Consider the following 22,327-nt stretch of genomic DNA (forward strand, 5'->3'; position numbering starts at 1 on the left):
CAAAATCTCCTTAAGCTGATAAGCAACTTCAGCAAAGTCTCAGGATACAAAATCAATGTGCAAAAATCACAAGCATTCTTATACATCAATAACAGACAAACAGAGAGCCAAATCATGAGTGAACTCCCATTCACAATTGCTTCAAAGAGAATCAAATACCTAGGAATCCAACTTACAAGGGATGTGAAAGACCTCTTCAAGGAGAACTACAAACCACTGCTCAAGGAAATAAAAGAGGATACAAACAAATGGAAGAACATTCCATGCTCATGGGTAGGAAGAATCAATATCATGAAAATGGCCATCCTTCCCAAGGTAATTTACAGATTCAATGCCATCCCCATCAAGCTACCAATGACTTTCTTCACAGAATTGGAAAAAACTACTTTAAAGTTCATATGGAACCAAAAAAGAGCCCGCATTGCCAAGTCAATCCTAAGCCAAAAGAACAAAGCTGGAGGCATCACACTACCTGACTTCAAACTATACTACAAGGCTACAGTAACCAAAACAGCATGGTACTGGTACCAAAACAGAGATATAGATCAATGGAATAGAACAGAGCCGTCAGAAATAATGCCACATATCTACAAGTATCTGATCTTTGACAAACCTGACAAAAACAAGAAATGGGGAAAGGATTCCCTATTTAATAAATGGTGCTGGGAAAACTGGCTAGCTATATGTAGAAAGCTGAAACTGGATCCCTTCCTTACACCTTATACAAAAATTAATTCAAGATGGATTAAAGACTTAAATGTTAGACCTAAAACCATAAAAACCCTAGAAGAAAACCTAGGCATTACCATTCAGGACATAGGCATGGGCAAGGACTTCATGTCTAAAACACCAAAAGCAATGGCAACAAAAGCCAAAATTGACAAATGGGATCTAATTAAACTCAAGAGCTTCTGCACAGCAAAAGAGACTACCATCAGAGTGAACAGGCAACCTACAAAATGGGAGAAAATTTTCGCAACCTACTCATCTGACAAAGGGCTAATATCCAGAATCTACAATGAACTCCAACAAATTTACAAGAAAAAAACAAACAACCCCATCAAAAAGTGGGCGAAGGACATGAACAGACACTTCTCAAAAGAAGACATTTATGCAGCCAAAAAACACATGAAAAAATGCTCACCATCACTGGCCATCAGAGAAATGCAAATCAAAACCCCAATGAGATACCATCTCACAGCAGTTAGAATGGCAATCATTAAAAAGTCAGGAAACAACAGGTGCTGGAGAGGATGTGGAGAAATAGGAACACTTTTACACTGTTGGTGGGACTGTAAACTAGTTCAACCCTTGTGGAAGTCAGTGTGGCGATTCCTCAGGGATCTAGAACTAGAAATTCCATTCGACCCAGCCATCCCATTACTGGGTATATACCCAAAGGACTATAAATCATGCTGCTATAAAGACACATGCACACGTATGTTTATTGCGGCATTATTCACAATAGCAAAGACTTGGAACCAACCCAAATGTCCAACAATGATAGACTGGATTAAGAAAATGTGGCACATATACACCATGGAATACTATGCAGCCATAAAAAATGATGAGTTCACGTCCTTTGTAGGGACATGGATGAAATTGGAAATCATCATTCTCAGTAAACTATCGCAAGAACAAAAAACCAAACACCGCATATTCTCACTCATAGGTGGGAATTGAACAATGAGAACACATGGACACAGGAAGGGGAACATCACACTCTGGGGACTGTTGTGGGGTGGGGGGAGGGGGGAGGGATAGCACTGGGAGATATACCTAATGCTAGATGACGAGTTGGTGGGTGCAGCGCACCAGCATGGCACATGTATACATATGTAACTTACCTGCACATTGCGCACATGTACCATAAAACCTAAAGTATAATAATAATAATAATAATAAAAGAAAAAAAAAACTCTAAATCTTTAAATCTAATGAATAAATTGATAAAAAAGGGTAAATATTTGAACAATTAGCTCACCAAAGACAACATGCAGATGGAAAATGAACATATGAAAAATTGCTCAAGATCATTAGGGAAATGCAACTTAAAGCCACAATGGATTCTACTACCTGCTTGTTATGATAGCTAAAATAAAATAGACTGACCATACGAAGTGCTGCAAGAGCTCTCATACACTGCTGGTAGGAATGTAAAGTGGTACAACCAGTTGGAAAGATTATGTCAGCTTCTTAAAAAGGTAAATGTAAGCATAAAGAAGTTGATCTAGTCATTGCAATCTTAAATATTTACCCAAAAGAAATGAAAGCATATATCCATAGAAGACTTGTGCACACATGTTCATAGTATCTTTATTTTTTATAGCCCTAAGCTGAGAGCAACCCAAACATCCATCAACAGGTAAATGGATAAACAAATTATGGTATATACACACAATGGAATACTACTCAGCAATAAAAGGAAGTGAATTATTGATAATTGGAGCCCCATGGTTGAATCTCAATTTAATTATGCCAAGTGAAATAAACTAGAGTAAAAGCATATAACGTATTATTCTGTTTATAGAAAATTCTAGAAAAATGCAAAGTAGAAAAATGCAAACTAACTTGTAGTGATGGGAAACATCAGTAGTTGCTTAGGACAACGGTGGGGTTAGAAGGGGCTGGGGGAATGCAAGGGAACACAGGGATGCTTCTGAGGGTGATGCATACGTTCATTTTCTTCACTATGGTAATGGTTTCATGACTACATCCATACAGGAAAACTTTTCAAAGCATACACTTTAAACATGTGCGATTATATGCCTATAATAACTCAATAAAGTTGTTAAAAAATTTTAATAGCTTCCCATTGCCCTTAAAATTGAGAACAAATGATTTTCACAGGATACTATGTTCTACAGGGTCTCCCCCTCGCCTACCTCTCCAGTCTCATCTTTTGCCCCTCCCTGACCATCTCTCTGTTGCCATCATGATTGGCCATTTCTTCAAGGTTTTCTTGTCCTTCTGACCTCAGGATCTTTGCAAATACAATTCCCCCTGCTTTCCCACACTGAAAGCAGGATAAGCTCAAATCAATCACCCTTCAGTTCTCAGCTCAAATATTACTCCCTGAGAAAAGACTTAACTACTTCCGTAAATAGCTGAGGTTTATGTGTTATTTCCTGGCACTCTCTACTATTTCCTTTTTCAACATTTATCACACATTTCACTTATATTTTGAGTAAAATTTAACGTATATCACATGCCACTACAGTACATTTACATATAGTATCTAGTCAATACTTTTAAAGAACTAGTTAGATATTATGACAGTTTCATATTTAGGAAGGAGATTAAGAAACTTTCCTTAAGATCACACATAGAGTAGTCAGTGTCAGTAATTTGAACAGCCCTATCCTGCTTTAAAACATAGGGTCTTAATTAATGATTAATTAATGATTCTATGATATAATGTCCACCCTGATATGATACCAAAAAGAAATCTAATCTGGTGAAAGAGGATGTATGCCAAGGAATGCAAGTGGCTTCCAGAAGCTGAAAGCAGCACCCATCTGACAGACAGCAAGGGAACAGGGACACATACAAGACAAATTCTGCCAACAGGCATGAACTTGGAAGCAACTTCCTCTCCTGAGTGTCCAGAGAGGAGCCCAGCCTGGCCAACACCTTTTGAGACTGTAAGCGGAAAATCCAATTAAGTCCACCCACCCAGACTTCTAACCAAAAGAATAAATGAATGTTTAGTTCATTAATAGCTATTTGTTATGCAGCAGTGGAAAACTATTACTTTTCTATTTTCTAAAGTGCTTACATATGATACATAGGAATCATTTACAAATTATATTTCTTATTAGTAAGTTGATACAGTATGGCTCTGTATCCCCACCTAAATCTCATCTACATTGTAATTCCTACATGTTGAAGGAGGGACCCGGTGGGAGGTGATTTTATCATGGGGGTGGTTTCCCCCATGCTGGTCTGATGATTTGTAGTGAGTTCTCATGAGGACTGATGGTTTTATATAGGGCTCTTCCCACCTTGGCTCTCTCTCTCCTGCCGCCATGTGAAGAAGTACATGTTTGCTTCCCTTTTCTCCATGATTATAAGTTTCTTGAGGCCTCCCCATTCATGAAGAACTGTGAGTCAGTTAAACCTCTTTACTTCATAAATTACCCAGTCTCAGGTATATCTTTATACCAGTGTGAAAATTGACTCATACATAAGTCATGGGCTCAATCAAGTCATTTTAACTTTTGGGGGGTTTTGTTCTTTGATGTGTAAAATGAAGTTTTACTGGATAAGTTCTACTCTCTCAACTTCCTTAAGCCTAAGAATTCATTTGTAGCTTTTTGCAACTATTGTGACACACCCTGATCAGGTATCCTCCATTCTTCTCTCCAGATTCATTCTCCACCCTTCAGTACTCTGCAGTATGCCCCAAGAGACTGACCCCTAAGAACTACATCAGTGGGCTCCCTTGTCCCTGAGAATGAGGCAGTGGAAGTGAAAAAGAAGAGTGAGGTCTCGGTATTTATTTCCTGGCTTCCTACAAGTACACAACACATTAAGGGGAAAAATGATTCCTAACTTCACTTGTGAATTTGTGGAAGCAGAGGAAGGACGTGCAATGGACTGAACTGTGTCCTCCCAAAATGCATATGTTGAAGCCCTAACCCTCAATTTAACTGTATTTGAGGTAGGGCTTTTAAGAAATAATTAAAATTAAATGTGTTCATAAGGATAGGCTCCCAATCCAATAGAACTGGTGATGTTTTAGAAGAGGAAGAGAAACCTCTCTCTCTCTGCCACACATATGCACTGAGGAAAGGCCATGTGAGCACACAGTGAGAAGGCAGCAATCTGTAAGCCAGGAAGACAGCCCTTACCCAAACCCAGCCATTCTTGCACCTGATTTTGGACTGTCCCGTCTTCAGAATTGTGAGGAAATAAATTTCTGTTGTTAAACAATGTAATCTAGAAATCAAAGACCACTAGATAATATTGCAATGGGTAAATAGACGGTACTTCCAGGCAAGCAGTCTATTTGTAAAAGTTTAAACTAAGTTGTGTAGTATCTGACAAGTAAGCCAAACATAGATATGGAGGGTCCAGGCGGGGAATGGTGGCTCACGCCTATAATCCCAGCACTTTGGGAGGCCAAGACAGGTACATTCTTTGAGCCCAGGAGTTTGAGACCATCGTGGGCAACATGGCAAAGCCCATCTCTACAAATAAATAACTAAATACAAAAATTAGCTGGGCATGGTGGTGCATGCCTGTAGTCCCAGCTACTCAGGAGGCTGAGGTGGGAGAATCTCTTGATCCCAGGAGGTTGAGGCTGCACCGAGCCATGATTGTACCACTGCATTCCAGCCTGGGTGACAGAGCAAGACCTTGTCCCAAAAATAAATAAAAATATAATGAAATAACAAATATGGGGTCCAGAAAATGGCCCCAAAATGAAGATAGGCAAAATAAGTCAATAATAAATTCCTACAAGAGAGGGATAATCACAATGATGTCCTACATGAACTGGGCTACTGGACAGATTAACAAAGCAGAGATTTAGTAACCAGGTGTGAAGTGAGAAGCAAGACATCTGCAGGGCTAGACAGAAACTTATGGAGAAGTCTAGGGACCAGGACATAAGTGTGACTTGATCCTGAATGCAAGAATGCTGATTTAAGTTTCCAAAGTCTCTCCCAGCCCCTAAAAACCTTCACCTCACTTCTCCCTTCACTCCCTTTCTTCAAGTCAAAGGATGTCTGAGCAGAATTAATCCCCATATATGAAAATTCTGTAATGTAAAAGCCACATGGTAATAGCAGAGGAGTGAAGATAAAGGGGCTCTATTGTAAGGAAGTATTAATTCAATATTAAATTATCTAAGTAATTATGTGTGCAATAACCACACATTGTAATGTAAATCACATGATCTAATCTGTATTTTTGTGAAGTTAAAAAAAATAAGCTCAGCTGGTAAGCATTTTCAATTTGAATCAGTAGACAGAATTTTGGAGAAATGACACAGCCACTTAACAGACAAAAAACATTGTGGAATGTTTTTTCCATTTGTGTGTGTCTTCTATTACCTCTTTCAGCAGTGTTTTATAGTTCTCCTTATAGAGATCTGTCACCTCCTTAGTTACATATAGTCTTAGGTATTTTAATTTTTTTGCAGCTATTGTAAATTGGATTATGTTCTTCATTTCACTCTTGCTTGTTGTGTATAGAAATGCTGTTGAGTTTTGTACATCAATTTTGTATCCTGTAACTTTAATGGAGTTGTTTATCAGTTCCAGGAGCCATTTGGCAGAGTCTTTAGGGTTTTCCAGGTATAGAATCAGATTGTCAGCAAAGCTGGAAAAATCAGTATTAAGACGGCCGTACTGCCCAAAACAATCTACAGATTCAACACTATTCCTATCAAGCTGCCAATGTTTTTTTTTTTTTTATGGAACTAGAAAAACCTATTCTAAAATTCATGTGAAACCATAAAACAGCCCAAATAACCAAAGTATTTCTAAGCAGAAAGTAGAAAGCTGGAGGCATCATATTGCAGGACTTCAAACTGTAGTATAAGGTTACAGTAACTAAAACAGCATGGTACTAGTACAAAAACAGACACATAGACCAATGGAACTGAATAAAGAAACCAGAAATAAAGCTCCACATCTACAGTCATCTTACCAAAGTTGACAAAAATAAGTAATGAGGAAAGGACTTCTTAGTCAATAAATGGTGTTTGGATCGCTGACAAGTCATATGCAAAAGAATGAAACTGGACCCCTACCTCTCACCATATACAATAATTAACTAAAAATGGATTAAAAATGTAAATGTAAGACCTCAAAGTATAAGAATCCTAAAAGAAAAATTAGGAAACATCATTCTGGACACTGGCCTTGGGACGTTTGTGACTAAGTCCTCAAAAGTAATTGTAACCACAGCAAAAAACATTGACAAGTGTGACCTAATTAAACTAAAGAGCTTCCGCAGAGCAAAAGAAACTATCAATATAGTAAATAGCCTGCAGAATGGAAGAAAATATTCTCAAACTGTGCACACAACAAAGGTCTGATATCCAGAATCTATGAGGAACATAAACAATTAAACAACTGAAAAACAACCCCATTAAAAGAGCAAAAGACATGAACAGACACTTCTCACAGGAAGACATACAAGAGGCCAGCCAGGTGCAGTGGCTCACTCCTGTAATCCCAGCACTTTGGGAGGCCAAGGTGGGCAAATCACTTGAAGCCAGGAGTTCAAGACCAGACGGGCCAACATGGCAAAACCATATCTCTACAAAACATGCAAAAATTAGCCGGGTGTAGCAGACCACAGGGGGCGAGGAGAGACCTGAGGCAGGAGGATCCCTTGCATCCCCCAGAGGTTGAGGCTGCAGCGAGCTGTGATTGCACCACTGTACTCCAGTCTGGGTGACAGAGTGAGACTCTGTCTTAAAACAACAACAAAACAGACAAGAGGCCAACAAACATACGAAAAAGTGATCCACATTACTAATCATCAGAGAAATGCAAATCAAAGCCATAATGAGACACCATCTCACACCAGTCAAAATGGCTGTCATTAAAAAGACAAAAACAACAGATGCTGGTGAGGCTGTGGAGAAGAGGGAATGTTTACATACTGTTGGTGGGAATGTAAACTAGTGCAGCCACTGTGGAAAGCAGTTTGGAGATTCCTCAAAGAACTTAAACTGCTATTCAACTCAGCAATCCCATTACTGGTAATATATCCAAAAGAAAATAAATAGTTCTACCAAAATGAAACATTCACTCATATGTTCATTGTAGCATTAGTCACAATAACGAAGACATCGAGTCAACCTATGTGCCCATCAATGGTGGATTATATAAAGAAAATGTGGTACATATACACTATGGAATACTAGCCAGCCATAAAAATGAACGAGATCATGTCCTTTGCAACAACATGGATGCAACTGGAGGCCATTATCCAAAGCGAATTAACATGGCAACAGAAAACAAATGCCACATGTTCTCACTCTTAAGTGGGAGGTAAACAATGGGAACTCATGGACATTAAAATGGCAACAATAAAAACTGGAGACTACTAAAGGAGAGAGGGAGGAAGTGGGGCAAGAGTTGAAAAACTAACTATTGGGTACTGTGCTGTACCCTGGGCGACAGGATCAATCAATCCGAAACCTCAGCATCATGCAATATGTCCACCCAGGTAACAAACCTGCGTATGTATCCCCTAGATCTAAAATAAAAGTTAAAATTATAAAATAAATAAATAAATTGAATTTAAAAAAAAAGTTGTGGTACTCAAAATTCTGCATCCCCAAGTGGATCAGGGGCCTAAAGTACAGGGCATTCATAAACTGTCTTTAATAGTTTATGTTAAATGTTGCCTCCTGTCAGTAAGAAAGCACTCCTCTTAAATCAAAAACTATAATACTGCCAGTGTCTGTGACACATTTATTTCTTTAAAGGAAGTAAACTTTTAAGCCAAACTTCTTACCTGCTAGATTAGAATTCACTCCAGTCGGTAAAATCCACATATTTTCAAGATATTAACAATCAGTACAAATTAATGTCAACCATCTGTAATTCCTACAAGAGGACGCTTGTTTGTTTACAAAGTATAACTTTTGCTTTCTAATACATTGTTTTGTAAGCATAGGTATCTTTGGGGTTGAAATGGAATAAATAACATTTCATTTTCATAGCAAATGAACACTATATAATGAATAGAACTTTTCATTGATGATCTTGAATGCATTACATTACTCTTAAGAGCATTGTGTTTTTCAAATGTTTTAAGCTCGCGTCTCTCTTAGACTTAAATGACAAAATAAAGTTCACCATTTCTAGTTTGGCTTTTTTCTAAATTTGTCTTCCTTCCTACACATCATAAATCAAGTTTGATCCATATTGGAAACCATATGTTTTCAAACCGATATCTTTATTGATGAAAATATGTAAGTATAAATTCCTAGGCAGTTTTTTTTCAGCAGCCTAGAATCTAATATCAACTGTTATGAAGTTCAATGGTCTAAATAACCATGCGCTCCGGTTAATTGGCAAGATTGAATACACATTTTAAAATAACATAAAGAATGTTGACTAAACATTTAGTCATTATTTCTAAATCTCAAATAGTTTAATATTATCATACTGCCATGGAATAAATTGTCCTTCTTAGAATCAGGAGGATCCAATTTTAGGATTTTAAAGTTCACAGGGGCTACTGGTTCTTACCGAAAGCTAGTGGCATATTCACTAAAACCACAACAGCCGTGTCTATTATGTTTCAGGTTGCCGGAGTAGGTCGATGCACTGGTGAAATAATAGGTTATATTTCTGGAGCATAGAAGGGAGAAAAGGACAAAAGTACTAATTAAATCTGAAATCTGTATAATCCTGGAATAAATACACAGGGGAATATGTTAATTCCAAATGTCAGCCTCATTTTCACTGAACTTCTAAAAATTTTTAACAATGCTTTAATTTTTCACCTTCATATGAAAGTGAAGGTCCAGTTTTAACAAAGGTCTTGAAAGAGCCCAAATGCAAACTTAGATATCATATTCTTATGTTTAAAAAGTGCAGTGCAAGCAGCCCAGGTATCAGGTTGCATTTTCATACTCTGGCTACTCTGGTGGCAACACAGAATAACTGCCATAAATCATCTCTTGGCTGTATACAATTAATTTTGTGTTCTGTACTTATACTCCTCTATGTTTTTATGCTTTTTTTTTGTATTTGACTTTTGAGGTCACTCTTGGTTTTAGGTGAAATACTCAAGCTTAATATTAAAATATCACTGGGTGATATTGTAGTAACAAGTTCTAATAACCAAACTCAGGGTCACCCCTTCTGCAAGTTTTAAAATTAACTGTCAAAAAATGTCAAAAGAAAAATATCTTGTTACTCCTTAACCTTTTTGAATATAAGAAGATTTAAGTAAGTTTATTATACTTCTTGAAGGATAAAATATTTCTACTATCACTGCATATTTTCACAGTGATCCTTTATCTTACTTATTATCACCCTAGAAATGGTTTTAGACTTCATCATTGGTTCTTACTATTTAGCTGATTGCAGTAAAACAGAAAAAAAAAAAAAACTTTTTTTAAATAATTTTCAGAATAGCTATTCTTCCAGACGGGAGTCTACGGATCCTAAATGCTTCCAAATCAGATGAGGGAAAATATGTTTGCCGAGGGGAAAACGTCTTTGGTTCTGCTGAAATTATAGCTTCGCTATCTGTAAAAGGTAAGACAGCACGGGTAAATGTTTTACAAGCATAGTCTCATGGTCTTATCAGAAAGAGAATAAATATAATATAAATGCATATATGTTCGGACTTAAGTGTGTGCATGCTTCTGTTTATAAAATACATTGCAAACATAGAACTACAACAGCCAAATTGTTACTTTCCACCATTTGGGGTACCAAAAAGGAAGGAACCTCTTATTGGCAGAAATTTTATTTTGCTTTGAATAAAATTTGTGAGAGAATGAGGCAAGCTTTCTGAAGTTTTAGTCAGTGTCTCAAAATTTAAAAGTATGCCAACAGTATAAAAATATTTTTCCTCTACCAAGAATAATTTTAGCGTCAATCAGTTATCAATCAGTTACTCTGTTATCAGTTCAACTAGGGATTTGGGACAGAAAGGAGCAGCAGCAGGAGAATATGATGGAGGTGTGATATAGGACTTCGCATTAGATAAACTGGGTCCAGAGCTGTTTGTTGATGTCTGTATCAATGAAATTTTTATATGCCTTTATTTTATATAAGCAATATTAATATTACTGCTTATATGTTTCCATTCATTTTATAGTTCTAAAATGAGCTCGATTTCAAGCCTAGAACATTCTGTTGAGGCTCTATGTCATTGTTTAGTGACAGAAAATCTATCTTAGGCAGTCCCTTCAGGTGTTTTTCACGTGTATCTTTAATTGTTTTCATTGTGCATGTATCATATGGCAAACCATACTCTGGCCATAAAAATATAAAAATATTATTTTCTGTCTTTAAAATAAAAATGTAATTAAAATAGCCAGTACTCTGATATTTTAGAAGAGAGAACATCAAGAAAGAAAAGAACAAAATGTAAAATATACTTTCATTTATATAATGCATTACTGGACTCAAACGCAGCCTTTCAGTTCTTATTCCTTCTGTGTGCTAGTCGGTCCATTTTGTAATAAGGCAACACTAGATCCAAAGACATTTTTAAAGTAACAACAAAAATGTTATTTTCTTGATCATGAGTTCAATTATTTACTCAGAACACTCCAATCCCCACAAAATTTAAACTACAGTGTACTGCATTTATCTGTCTTCTCTGATGAGGCCAGAACTTAGAATGCCATATGGAACATTTGACTTCCAGAATGTTAATATTTACAGTGACATTCCTGTCCCAGGATTCCATTTTTTTCTCAGTGACTGCTTAGAAGGACATGGAACATTAAAGGATCTGATCAGTGGTTAGGAGTGATGTTTCATCAGACTGCACTGTTGCAAACAATAGACCTAGAATAGGAAACTTAAGCCAACTGTTAATCACTGTGTTAATTGTCTTGAGGTATCTGTGACCAGGAATCTAATTAGGAAAGAAGACAAAACCAAAATCTTCATCACCTCTCTACTATATTTAAAACACATCATCTTGTAATCAGCTAATCACTAACTTAACTCCTAAATGTAAAGCCTGTATTCGCCTTTATTGGTTCAAAGTTGCTCTAAACCCAGTAAAAAAGTGTGTTTTTAAAATTTAACTGAATCATTAAGGAGTTAAACATAAACATTGTTTTCTAAAAACATTTCCATTCAGTGTTTCTACCTTTCTTCATATATGTCAATTAAGCCATCTACAATACAGCAAAGATACAAAAACAGGTACGTTCTTCTGATTATAAAATAAATACTTTTCTACTCCTAAAAGCTTTTTGTCGAGTGTAAAGCAAATACAAGGTAGCGTCGTTGTAGTATTATATTTTTATCTCTGTTAAGATAGTTATTTGGAGGGAGGTGCTTTCTATTGCCCTGTAGCCTCCTCTCATCTTTAAGGAAGTGAACCCTCTCTGAATTCTTTCTGAAACATATAACCTTTTTATTGTAAAAATTCTTTTATTTATTTACTTAATGGGCCTTGAAAGTGGTCAGAGAGACTACAGCCTCTTCTTTTTTTCTAATGTTCCTGCTTCCATAATATCAAATGCTGCTTCTAATTAGGTAGTCTCTTGTCTTTTTAAAATCCAAGTTACATTCTTGATAGGAACAGAGGCTCTTAAATCATTTGTCCCCTACAAAAGCATGGTAATATGCCCTAGCATCCAAAAGCTAATAAAGAAAGGTGTAAAAAATCTGGTATATGTATCTGGAGCAATTGTATTGTATAGATTTCTTCTTTTCTCAATTATATCATGCAAAATATAATGTATGGTAACACAACAGGTTGATTATGTTAATTAATGTATTTTTGTTTCTATAGAACCTACAAGGATAGAACTTACTCCTAAAAGAACAGAATTGACAGTGGGAGAAAGCATTGTCCTTAACTGCAAAGCAATTCATGATGCTAGTTTGGATGTCACTTTCTACTGGACTCTGAAAGGACAGCCTATTGATTTCGAGGAAGAGGGTGGACATTTTGAAAGCATCAGGGCCGTAAGTGAATACACTTTTATTCCTTTAGTAATGATAACTTTAGAAATTTTGAATCAAATGTAAGACCTTGCTTAGCTATGAAATGCTAAGAAAAAAAAAACAGGACAAACATCAACTTGATAAAAACAATTACTTTCTTCCATTATTTTATGTTATGTCAAACTGAAAGTAATATGTAATTATTTTAAAACCCCCAGTAAAAAATTGAGAATACCTCATCATGTAAATCTGGTTTCTTTGCCACTTTTGTTTAATATTTACACAATACTTCTCAAAAGTTATGTTGCTACATAAAGTGGCGATTGCATTCTTTAAAGCATCGTTAACAGTAATTATGATAAAATAAATAAATAAAATGCCTGCCTGTCCTCCTCAAGAACAGTAATTTTTGGAGTTTCTTTAATTTCTTACAAGCTATAGAGATTAAACATGCAACTCATAGTCATAAATGCACATTAGCCTTAAGTCAGTATTCAAAGATATACTCATTTCTTTTCTGCCATTTTTTTCTTAATATCTTCTTTTATATTGTGTACCTACATGGCAATCAACCAAATGGAGTGGGAAATCTCTTGAACCAAATCCTACAGAACCATCACAGCGCTTTAACTCTAGAGAAGTGAAAAGAGGCCCCTTCCCCACATGGACTTGTTTAAAATGTAATAGAGTAACATAATGAGAGAGGGAGGAGAAAGACAGATGGAACTGGGGTGGCAGAAAAAGAGCGACTTTGGCTGGAATCTTCCTTCTATATTGGCTAAAGAGATGGAGCCAAATACAATTTTTGCCTACAAATTGGATTTAAAATGCTGTTGCATACTTATTAGTATCAGTTGATCCATCCCGAAACACTTTGAGAAGCATTGGAAAACCACAGCTTTAGTGAGCCCAAGTATTTAAACTCATTGTCAATTGGATTTTATTTTAAAGGTTATGGGATACAACGAAAAAAAAAAAAAAGCCCTAAATCCAAAGTCAGGAATTCTCTGGATCAAATCCCAGCTTAATCTCTAATCGGCTGTGTAACATAAAGCCAGTCACATGATTTGCCTGGGCATTAATTTCTGGAGAAATAAAGTGAAAAAGTTACACCAGATAATTTCTAAGATAGCTTCTTACCTTAGAATTTGGTAAATGTATATTAGTAGAAGAGTAAAGATGAGCTCTCTTTGTTGCATTTTCCAATGTAACAAAAATTAGCCCACTTTCTTCAAAACTATTCCTTTCTTCCTGATTTACTTTCCAATTAATAGGAGAGAGTATATAAATAAGAAACAATTGCCAACTACATTGTTCACCATCTCATTAAATGAGCTAATTTTAATTGTTAATATCCAAGTTATATGTAAAGTATTTAAATTGTGTTAAATTAAACACATTTTGCTCTGCTTTATGGTTTTCCTCTTCCTTTACCTTGGGTTGATAATTCCTTCCTACAGTATTTTTCCTACACATTTTATAACATTGATGATGTAAAACAGACCAAGAAAATTTAATTTTAAAATATCACATATTGATTAAAAAAATCCCATAAGAAAAATATCTTCTTAGGATTGTCTGCAAACATCCCTTTTGAGTGATCATATATCTAAAAAGAAAAAATACGTCTAAAAATAAATAGCCCCCTTCTTATAAGTAATCCTCCTCTTTATTTTATAATACCAATATAAAAATTAATGTACCTGGTGAAGTTACATGAATTATTGTTTTTGTCCCTTAGACATAGATATATTTAGGTTGATGTCATTCATTTGAATCAATAAATACCTTTTTTTTTCCATAAAGCTGGCAGTTAAGAACATCTGCTGTATTCTTCTTTGCATATATAATTTCCTTGCCCCAGAGAGTGCAAAATGGACTCCTTATTCCACGCAAACCCATATAATTACAGCCCACTTTGAAATTAGGCTCTGGATTAGAGACAGTAATGATAAACTCTGAGATAGAAGAAAGCAAATTATGGTACTGAGAAGGGAGAAAAACATTTAGCTTTAAGGTATAAAGCCAAAATATGCTTTTAGTATGCATATGTACTTTAAAATATATGGAAGCTTCAAAACTATGGCATGTATAAGAAATTATCTATCACCTTTCTCTCAGTTACTTCAAACACTGAGTCTTGGCTGGCTTCAAGGACACACACCAGAGAAAAGACCATTGTATGACAATAAAAAGGCAAAGAATGGAAAGAACAACATTCTATTTCCCTTCTGCCCTTCTCGTGTAAAGTATGTCTGGAAAATAATGCTTTAGGAGAAAACATATAAAAATGTTATGAAGAAGGGAGATTTGGGAGGCCTTCTGGGCTTGTGGATACCTTCTTTCTGTGAGACCAAGGATAATCTCTGGGAGTCAGAGGGACAGGATAGGGCTGAGAAGAGAGCCAAGTGGGGTGACTTAAGGCCTGCTTTGAGTTTCCAAGAAGAGTCATTGAAGAATCTTAAAGGATCTCCTAAGGTGTCTAACTTATCTCAGCAGAGTAAAAAAATGAAAATGGGATTCTGGGACTTAAGCAGGAATAGGGTATGCCTATGATTGGAGCACTGTCTAGGCTAACTGTCCTGGGACAGAACCCTGCCAGTGGGTGAGTGAATGACAGTGAATCAGAAGAAAAACACATTACCACTGCATGAGGTAACTTAAACTAACTAAACCTCTCGGGTGGGAAAAAGAGATAACAATATTTAGTATTTTGTAGATGCCAAAATATGACTTACTAATGTTCCCTATTTTTCAACTAGCTGTACTGGTATCTTTTATACACAGACATTAGTTTGCATATAAATCTCTAGTCAATTATTTTATGTAGCCTTCATATACAATCTATATACAATGTACATTGTATACATCTATATACATACACATCTATATACAATGCACATTGTTATGTTTTAAAATAGATGATTGCTTTGAACTGCATTTCAACAGAGTGCATAAACATATGATCACATCAGGCTAAAAAATAATAGTATTGCTTTAAATTAAAAATTGTGTTTAAATTAAAACATTCATAATGAAAATGCTTCTACTATTTATGTTGCCCTCTTAGGCCATGTTTTACAAACTCAGCAATTTGACTAATTTGGAGTGAATCCATTATTGGAAGTCACTGCTGAAAGGGGAGAAGCAATCAATTAGTACATAAACATTTGATCCAATTCATCCAAATCCTTTTTTTGGCAAATTTTTTGAATAAACTGAATGTGATAGGCTAGTGAGGATATTCTTAAGATTTTAAATCTTTTTAGTTCTACAGGCTAAGTGCTGTTGGGGGATGGAGATCCAAAATAAAAGGCATAGCCCTTCACACCTAAGAGAGCACCATTTAGGGGTAGAAATTGCAGTATGGGCTATGATCTGCTATAATAGAGCTACACCAGAGAACTATGTGCATACAGCTGTTAGAAGGGGTTGGTATTTGAAATGGACCTGGCTGGGAAGGATTTCACCAGGTGCCTAGGAGAAACGGCATTTCAGACAGAGCGAGCAGGTCACGCAAACACAGAAGGGCAGAAGAGCTTAGTGCGTGTTTTGGGGACAGTGAGGAACCAGTGAGGGTGTGTAGCAGACAATAAGTCAGTATTTGTTGAATAAGTTTAAAGGAAAGCAGCAGAGGCCTCAAAGGCACTGATTTCTGAGCTATAAAATTTGATTTGTATTTTGAGTACAGCAGGGATTCACATGATTCAGATTTGTTTTTAGGAAGATAATTCTGACAGCTGTGTGGAGCAGGGATTGATTGACTAGTTTGTGGGTTTTACATTCAGTGTAGACCTGTTAAGTAGAGGTTATAATAAGGAGATAATCATTGTAAGTAAGTGTTGACCTTAAATAACCATCCTGTAACCAAATAAAAGCATTTACTATGGTGTGCTGACATGAGAGTTTATGTTGATCAGAGGTCTGCAAGAACCTCTGATTCCTCTCAGGATATCTGAATAGCATCTGAGCTATTGAGCATTGTCATGTGGCCCCAGAGCCACAGTCTTAATGGAGGACTGTGGTGAGCCACTGTTTTCCAGTGACTTGAAATCCTCTAATTATTCATATAGGATATAAGAAAGTTTCTATCTTTATAATGCATAAAGAAGTGTTACACTGAATATCATGGTGGCCTGCAATTTGCTGCTTTTTTAACACAGAAGAATATCTCATGCATTTGTTGTCAGAATGGTCCACTAGAGAAGAATTGCCCTTTTCATTGCGAACTTGATAAATTGCAATCAAATAGGCAACTGAGCCAAAGTGCTATATAGCTGTATGGTCCTTCACATTTACCCAATTCTCTGGTTATAGCAATACATGTAGGAAGGCAGAATGGGAATTTTGAGCCCATTTTTTAATGAGGAAACTGAAGAATAAGACTTTTCCAGGCCACATAAATTGGGGTAATAAGATTCAATATCATGTGAGTTTTAAACTACACATTTGTTCACTCTCCTTTATAAACCCTCTCCATATTCATTGACCACTTATTATGTGTTCAGCCTTTGTCTATAAACTGTGGGAAATAAAAATAAAAGGAAGGTTTGATTCTAGTCTTGAGTAAACATAAAGATAATGCAAGACATTAAGCAATTCAAGAAAAATGTGACCATAAAAACAATTACTAACTTTTAAAATCACAGCCAAATTTTGTTGAAGACTAGAAAGATAGATATTAATGTGATATTTTGTCATTGTGGAGAAAAGCAAAATAAATAATTGAACACCTATGTGCCAAGCACTGAGCTAAGATAGAGGGATACTGTATGTCTGTTTAGACACACACACACACACACACACACACACACACACACACAATAGCTCACTGATTCCTCTTAACAGCCATATGAAGTAATGTTATTTGGGGAAAACATGCTACCTGACCTAGACCTCAGCGAGTAGCATTAGAATAGTCACAGAAGAAAAAGGAAGGCAATCTAAGGTGAGAAAAGATATTGTATCTCAGGGTTGTGCTGGATCTTAGAGATTATTGAGTTTGGCCTAGGCTGGTACCGGAAGTCTCTTTCAGTATCACTAGGGTATGTCCTAACCCTTTCAGTGATGAGGACTCACTCCTCTAAAGTTCATTTCATTACCAATCATTTCTGAATGTCAGAAGGTTGGAAAGTAGGAGTAATTATGATCACCTGTATGCCAAGCATGAGCCTCATAAGGAAACATGTCTGATTCATATGCAGAATTTTTGTGGAGTATTAGGTGAATAGAAAGACAGAATATAAACCCCTTAGCGCCTTGAGAATTTTATATTAGCTGAAAAGCTCTAGCCTATATTAATTTTCTTATTACAGACACTTCTACTCCTAGTTTATCTTCTTCAGAATTATTAGCTATTTCCTAAGGAGTAAAAGTCTCTGAATAGAACGTAGTAAGTGCTCAATTGGCAACATTCTGTTTCCTGATTGATTGATAAATATTAATTGTGTAAAAATCAATGGAATGCTTAGTAAACTGCTTACTGCCAGTTAACTAAGGCACAAAGCTGTAAGGGTTTCATAAACAAATGCTTCATCCTCTTCATCAACTTGGCATGCGAAGTCCCGGAGCCATTTCACCACTAAACAGGAAGTGCATGAAAGGGCAGAAGATCTAACAAAGGCTCACAGTCTCTTTGACTCATTATGTTTGCTAGTAACATTCACATTTTCATGTAATGTTGTCCCATGGACTCTGAGCGCTACCCTTTCCCTGTCTCACTAAGGGCCTATCCTTTCTCATCAGTTCAGGTCCTACCTCTTGTTTCTTTGTCCTGCTCTGAACGCTGGCAACCTAGTAATCGGCCCATTTTCTATTCCAACCTCCTGGCCGCCACATATTTGCTGTATTAGTGTTCCCTCCCAATCTTTCACCTAACTTAAAAAAAATGTGTAATTTTAATAGGACAGAAACATACAATAACCATCAACCAAAACTTGGGGAGCCTCACGAAGAAAGGTTACCTTCAAAGGTTTTAGAATATTCAGACTATCCCAGAAAAGTGCACCATATTCATTCTCCCTGACTTGTATGTGCTAAAAAATGTGCCTCCACTCACTGTCTTCTCAAAGTAGAAATCACTCCGAAAGCAAATAAGAATGTCCATCTTTTTTTCGGTATGTATATATGTTTCATATAGTTTATGAATATGACCAATATATGCCATTTAATTATGTGAGTCTATAATATTTCATGTATTGATAAACTGCGGGGATCCTAAAAGCAAGGGCTAATAAGTAATTTTATTTTTCATCACTTTGTACTAAGAACGTCCATAAAATAGCCATTCAGCCAGCCAATGCTGGTTCAATAAAAACAAAACCTGATATAAAGCGTTTTCTCTGCTTAGCCAACTGCTACATTATTTCGGAGGTTTTAATATAATTAAATACTGCATAAAATTCTGTTAAAATCTGTTTCCATAACAGAATAGTTTGTTTCCTTGCTTTTTTACTTTTTACAGAAAATGGAATATCACGTTAGCACAGTTTAGAATTGAATGAAAGATGACTGCCTTAATGACATCTAAGACAGTCTGTTATTGGGAGACCCTTACTTCCTGTGGGTCACAGGGCAGTCAGGATTGGAAAGTAGTGCTGTATTGATTAACCATCTCCATTTTACTCTAATTAGCAGATTTTTCACACATAGCAAAATGTGAAGTGTGCCTCTTCACTTTCTGTAGATTGTCAAAATTAGTAAAATCAGGTAATGTCTTCAAGTTGTCACATATAAAAAGACAGGCTTAGCCATCCAATTCATAGGCTGCATGTTGTTCATCTAAACATAATCTACCAAAACAAACTTCCTATATTATGGTAGGTATACAGAGTATTTTTCTTAATTTGGAAGTTCCATTTTTGATGATAGCTGTTTTATCTTTATGACAGGTTTCATAACATTATATGTGCTATGAATAGTTACTAGTATCCTTGCAAATTTTTATTTTGGTGTAGAACTGCAGGTCTTTGTTATTATTGTCAGAGAGAGAATATAAAGCTCTCTGACAGAGAAGGCAATTTTTGTTGGGGGCATGCTGGGAAATATTAGATCAATACCTTGGATTCTGTAATCTCTGAGGGGATCAGAGTACCATAATTCCCAGAGCCAGCTAGGATGTTTTAGGTTATTGGATAGAAAAAAAATTGAAGAATGAGAAATAGAAGACACTCCTTACTCCTTAGAATTTGCTCTCCTATGTTGTAAATTTCAAAAGTTAAATATGCTTCTAGCTCAGTAACTCCAGAAACTTAAAAAATGCTTACATGTATCTAGGACTGTATATGTTTTCTCTTTTTGAGGTTTCGTGTTTTTCCAATGTTGTTTTTCCATTTCATACCTATATAAACTCAGACTAGTTTTTAATAATCCTATATTCTCACTGAGTTGATTGTTTTTAATCCAACAAAAACATGAATTTATCTGGAATGAAGTGCCTATTATTGGGAAATGTGATCACTGGTAGGCCACAGTGGGTTGTTGCATTCACTGTTGTTAACTTTGACAGTAAAGTCAATCCAATATTTCCGTGATGTTTATTAAACCAAATTCTCACCTAACTCCAAGTTACTTTTGACAATGACTTACTTAGACGTAACAGTCTTTCTGATATACATAACAAACTTCTCATGCAAATTTCTATCGACTATCCTGTAGTTGTACATTGAAGAGCAATCAATGGCTCCTGGCTTTAAAACCATTTTCCCTTTCCAATCTGACAGAAACTTTAGAAGGCAAAAAAAAGTCTTAATTGTATATATGCTATTAAAAGTTCAGAATGAGTGAATAACCAAATAAATGAATAATATCAAATCCATTCTTTATAACATTATCACTTTCCACTTATATCAAATGTTCAAGTTACTGAAATGAGTACCTAAATTATCTTTGGTGCCTAATAACCATCTTTTCTCAATATTCAACTTTACACATAATCGATACTTTCTTTTATTTATATCTTAAGGGACTGCTGTTCACATCTTGATAATTTTTCAATATATCTCTACCTCCCTCTTGTTTTCCTTTACTTCTCTTTCACTATTCATATTACTCGTGAGCCTATTCCAATGAATTGAAATTGGAAGGATAGTTAATGTGTCAACTTTAACTGAAGATACCATAAGCCAGTGTAGTAGATGCTGTGGTGTGTTGCCCAGGTTCTCCCTTCAAGACTGAGCCACTCCTTCCCCAAGCTATGGAGAATATTGGTGGCTGACAGCTCTCAGCAGTGTTCCGCTCTGGGAATTGCCCTCAGTCAAAGAGAGTTATCTGGCTCAAGCTGTGCTCCACCCCAATCTCATGCTCAATGCACAGAGATGGTTAGTGTATAGAGGTAATTATAAAGAACAGACCCCTTGCCTCAGCTCTAAGCTATTGAATGCCTAATAGATACCTGGCAATGTGCTAGACTTTTCAAATATTATTTCATTTACTTCCCTCAAATACGCTATGGTATACAGATTGTGTTATTGTTGTTGTCATTGTTGTTTGACAAAACAAGAAAATGAAATTTAGAAAGATAAACAACTTTCCCAAACTTAAACAATTGTTGTATACAAGAGTTATCCAAACTAGGACTGAACTCCAATACATTATCATTTATCAGATCTAGGGCCTATCTAGAACTACTCAGCAAGATTACATTTTTAATTTCCTACTTAGTAAATTTAGTATTATCTTGTGAAAAATATAATTATCCTTCATCCATTTTAGAATTTGTGAGTCAATTATTTCCATTGCTGGTAACATTTTCATGTATTCTTCTAAAATTACTCATTCTTATGAAGTTTATACTATGATTATGTGGTTACATTTACACTATATGAGATCCAATTTTCAAATATTTATACATTTCACCATCATGGGCAATCTCCTGCCTCTTTGCCAGAAAACATATTTGTATTAAATATAGATACATATTTATATTTATATATTTAAAGCAGCCATATAAATCAGATTATTAAAACCTTAATTGTTTTATAATAAGTTTGAAACAGTTTCATTGTCTGAGTAAGACCTAAGCTAAAACATTTAAATAGAATTTTACATTTTTAACAGCCCTTTTTACCCTTCTTCCCTCATAGGTATTATTTCATTGGATTCCTGTAACTACACTGTTTCTTAGTCAGCCAAGTTACATATAAATGAGGACACTGAGCCCCAGGAAGGAAGACAAGTAGAGGTCCTCCCTAACGAAGACCTGAGCAACACAGGCCCATTTATGAAACAATCCCCATCATCACTTGGGCTTCCTTGAACTTAAAACTTCATTGCCATGAGCGATGTTCCAAATCTGATTTGCTGTTGTAAAGCACAGAGAGAACTAAAACTAGCTGTAACTCTTCATCGTGTCTTTTAACACTGAGATGATAAAAAAGATGGTGTTATTCTCTGAAGTCTTACCTCTTTAGCAGGGTAACTACATCTGTTACTACTATACTTACTTGATCACTATTAAAACATTAAAATTATATGTTCAGTAAGATAAAATCATCAAATTGTTTAAAATTCTCCCATAAAAGTTACTGAGAATTATTTGAAAAACATCTTAAAATACCCTACTACACTTGCCTCTTCAGATGTTCTGTGGGTGTGTTTTCCCATTAATTAAAGCTCATTCTTCTGGCTGCTGTAATTGTTTCATTTTATGGTATGTGAACCCATTTTTATCAACATCCCTTTTTAGGCTTTGAAGCTTCTCTCAAAAT

The 22,327-nt window shown here is 35.8% G+C and overlaps 1 protein-coding gene across 1 annotated transcript in view; it reads left to right on the forward strand.

Annotated features, from left to right (window-relative positions):
* Positions 1–22,327, forward strand: part of CNTN5 (contactin 5) — an 807,282-nt gene that overhangs the window by 627,135 nt on the left and 157,820 nt on the right. The window contains exons 12-13 of the mRNA XM_063671374.1: positions 10,111–10,238; positions 12,466–12,641. Coding sequence (XP_063527444.1) covers positions 10,111–10,238; positions 12,466–12,641 — 304 coding nt within the window. The remainder of the gene's footprint in view (positions 1–10,110; positions 10,239–12,465; positions 12,642–22,327) is intronic.

This window comes from Pongo pygmaeus, chromosome 9 (genome assembly GCF_028885625.2).
Source record: "Pongo pygmaeus isolate AG05252 chromosome 9, NHGRI_mPonPyg2-v2.0_pri, whole genome shotgun sequence".
In the NCBI taxonomy this organism is placed as follows: Eukaryota; Metazoa; Chordata; class Mammalia; order Primates; family Hominidae; genus Pongo; species Pongo pygmaeus.